The sequence below is a fragment of the Sceloporus undulatus genome, chromosome 3, assembly GCF_019175285.1.
Source record: "Sceloporus undulatus isolate JIND9_A2432 ecotype Alabama chromosome 3, SceUnd_v1.1, whole genome shotgun sequence".
Lineage (NCBI taxonomy): Eukaryota > Metazoa > Chordata > Lepidosauria > Squamata > Phrynosomatidae > Sceloporus > Sceloporus undulatus.
Genome location: NC_056524.1, coordinates 272,162,624 through 272,165,154, shown reverse-complemented (window position 1 = coordinate 272,165,154; position 2,531 = coordinate 272,162,624). Strand labels below are relative to the sequence as shown.

At 45.2% G+C, this 2,531-nt stretch overlaps 1 protein-coding gene across 1 annotated transcript in view; it reads right to left on the bottom strand.

The window, feature by feature from the left end:
• Positions 1 to 2,531, bottom strand: part of LOC121925997 (DIS3-like exonuclease 2) — a 192,568-nt gene that overhangs the window by 132,749 nt on the left and 57,288 nt on the right. The window contains exon 6 of the mRNA XM_042458552.1: positions 413 to 514. Coding sequence (XP_042314486.1) covers positions 413 to 514 — 102 coding nt within the window. The remainder of the gene's footprint in view (positions 1 to 412; positions 515 to 2,531) is intronic.

Sequence of the window (2,531 nt, the reverse complement as noted above, 5' to 3'; positions counted from 1 at the left end):
TCCCGTGTGAGGGGCGAGGGGCGTCTGAAAGCACCGCCCCTCGCACGTCACAACAGCACCTCATAGCGCCCATCTGGAACAGGCCTTAGTACTTTTAAAAGTTTGCAGATTTGTGCATGTTTTTAAGCTTAAAATAGATAATATTATTAAAAGATCTGGTATTTCTGGAATTTCTAAACATTTGCAGAGACCCAAACAAAGTCAAGAGTGTTGGGAGTGAAGAAGAGGAACACGGGGGGATGCACAGTAAAACGAAATTGTCAAGAAAGTCAATTTGACATCAGGGCAGCAGCTCACCAAAAGGCATATAATTTGAAAAATAGCAGCTAACAGCTCACAACTGCTTCATGGGAGAAAAGGACCTTTAAAAGATCCCAATCAGAGCAGCAATAAAAAAAATTAGAGCACTGACCTTCCACTGGTCTTTTGGAAGCAGCTTAACCACCACAATGTCACCATTCAGGGCTCTGTTGCGAGCGACAACCCCGTCAATGAAGATATCTCGAGTACCATCCTGGAAAAGAAAAAAAAACCTCTTAAGAGAAAATAAAGTAGATTTGAAAAGTCTGCAAGGATAGTGGATCAACACCCTTAGGATAACAGACAGCAGGTGCCCCTGCTGTCATTTCAGAGACTACACCTGAATGACAGATAGAACGGACTGGTCCCCAGAGTCTCCTGCAGGTGTCTTCATCTCTGAAACAAGAGCCCAAACCCACGGATTGAAATCTGGTTGAGAAAACAACCTTGCAAGGACTCATGGAACAAGGAAGGGGGCAGCATCTGGGATATGTAAACGTGAAAGAAACAACAATGTTCTCAGCATTATGAAGAGTGCTTCTCCACACCAACAAGAGCCTGTCATGCTCAGTCTCATAACGTATAGATACCCATACATTCCCTCAATAGTCTCAGCAGAGAGGCCATCGTCTGTTTTTCACCTGTACCTTTCCCACAAAGTAGCAAAAGGCTTCCTCATAGAGACCTTAAGAAAGGCCTTGCTGAATCATGTCCAGGTATAACTAACCCAGCATTCCTTTCCCACTAACAGATGAGAAGCTGTCAGGACAGGGTGCCAAGCAAGGAATGGAGGCAGTTTGCCACAGTAGCATCCCATCTCCACTGGTAGACTGCCACTGTATACAGAGATTTCACTCAGCAACTACGGTGAAGACTCACCAAAGACCATTATGCTCCCGCAAAAATCCTTTGTGAATGGGTCTCTAATCCTTTCCAAAGGTCATCACCCCATCCTGTAATGGAGAGTCCTTCCAGCTAATTCTGCATTTGGATAAATGATTATTTCCTCTTACCAACTCTTGGGCATCCTGATAGTCAGTTTCATTGGATAGCCCAGGAGAGAGCGAGAGAGAGAGAGAGAAGAGTTGGAAGAGACCACAAGGGCCATCCAGACCAACCCTCTGCCATGTAGGAAATCCAAATCAAAGCATCCCCAACAGATGGCCATCCAGCCTCTGTTTAAAGACCTCCAAGGAAGGAGATTCCACTACACTCCGAGGGAATATGTTCCACTGTCGGACAGCTCTTACTGTCAGGAAGTTCCTCCTAATGTTGAGCTGAAATCTCTTATCCTGCAGCTTGTATCCATTCGGGTCCTGTTTTCTGGAGCAGCAGAAAATAAGCTTGCTCCTTCCTCAATATGACATCCCTTCAAATATTTAAACAGGGCTATCATATCACCTCTTAAACTTATTTTCTCCAGGCTAAACATCCCCAGCTCCCTAAGTTTTCCTCGTAGGGCAAGGTTTCCAGACCCTTCACCATTTTTAGTCGCCCTCCTTTGGACACGCTCCAGTTTCTCTATGTCCTTTTTGAATTGTGGGGCCCAGAACTGGACACAATATTCCAGGTAGGGCCTGACCAAAGCAGAATAGAGTGGCACTATGACTTCCCTTGATCTAGACACTATACTTTTATTGCTGCCATCCATCATAAAATAATCATACTAATAATAATAATAATAATAATAATAATAAATTTATACCCCGCTCTTCAGAGCGGCTTACAATTTGTAAATCAGACATTGCATTGTATTGGCCTTATTAGCTGCCGCATCACACTGTTGACTCATGTTCAACTTGTGGTCTACTTGGACTCCCAGATCCCTTTCACATGTAGTTTCATTCAGCCAGGTGTCCCCCTGTCCTATATCTGTGCATTTCATTTTTCTGCCCTAAGTGCAGTACCTTACATTTCTTTGTGTTAAATTTCATTTCCCAGCAGAGAGGGTCCTGGCATCCTGTAATCTGGGTTTAGCTCCTCCTATTTGCTCCTGTAGGCAGGGACAATAAACAAAAGACCGGCCCCTATATATGGAGGAGCTAGCCCCCCTGAGCCCCAGTCTTGTTCCTGCCTATGCTCCTAGCAGGATATGTCTCTTCGAGCCAGCAAGGTTTTTCCTTTCTCGAAAGCGGTTTGAGAGTTCTCTTGGCCTTCCCTTCTTCTCCTCTCTCCTGCCTTTCCCCCCTTCCTTGGTGGTGGCTATGGCAGAGGACCCCAAGAGCACTGGC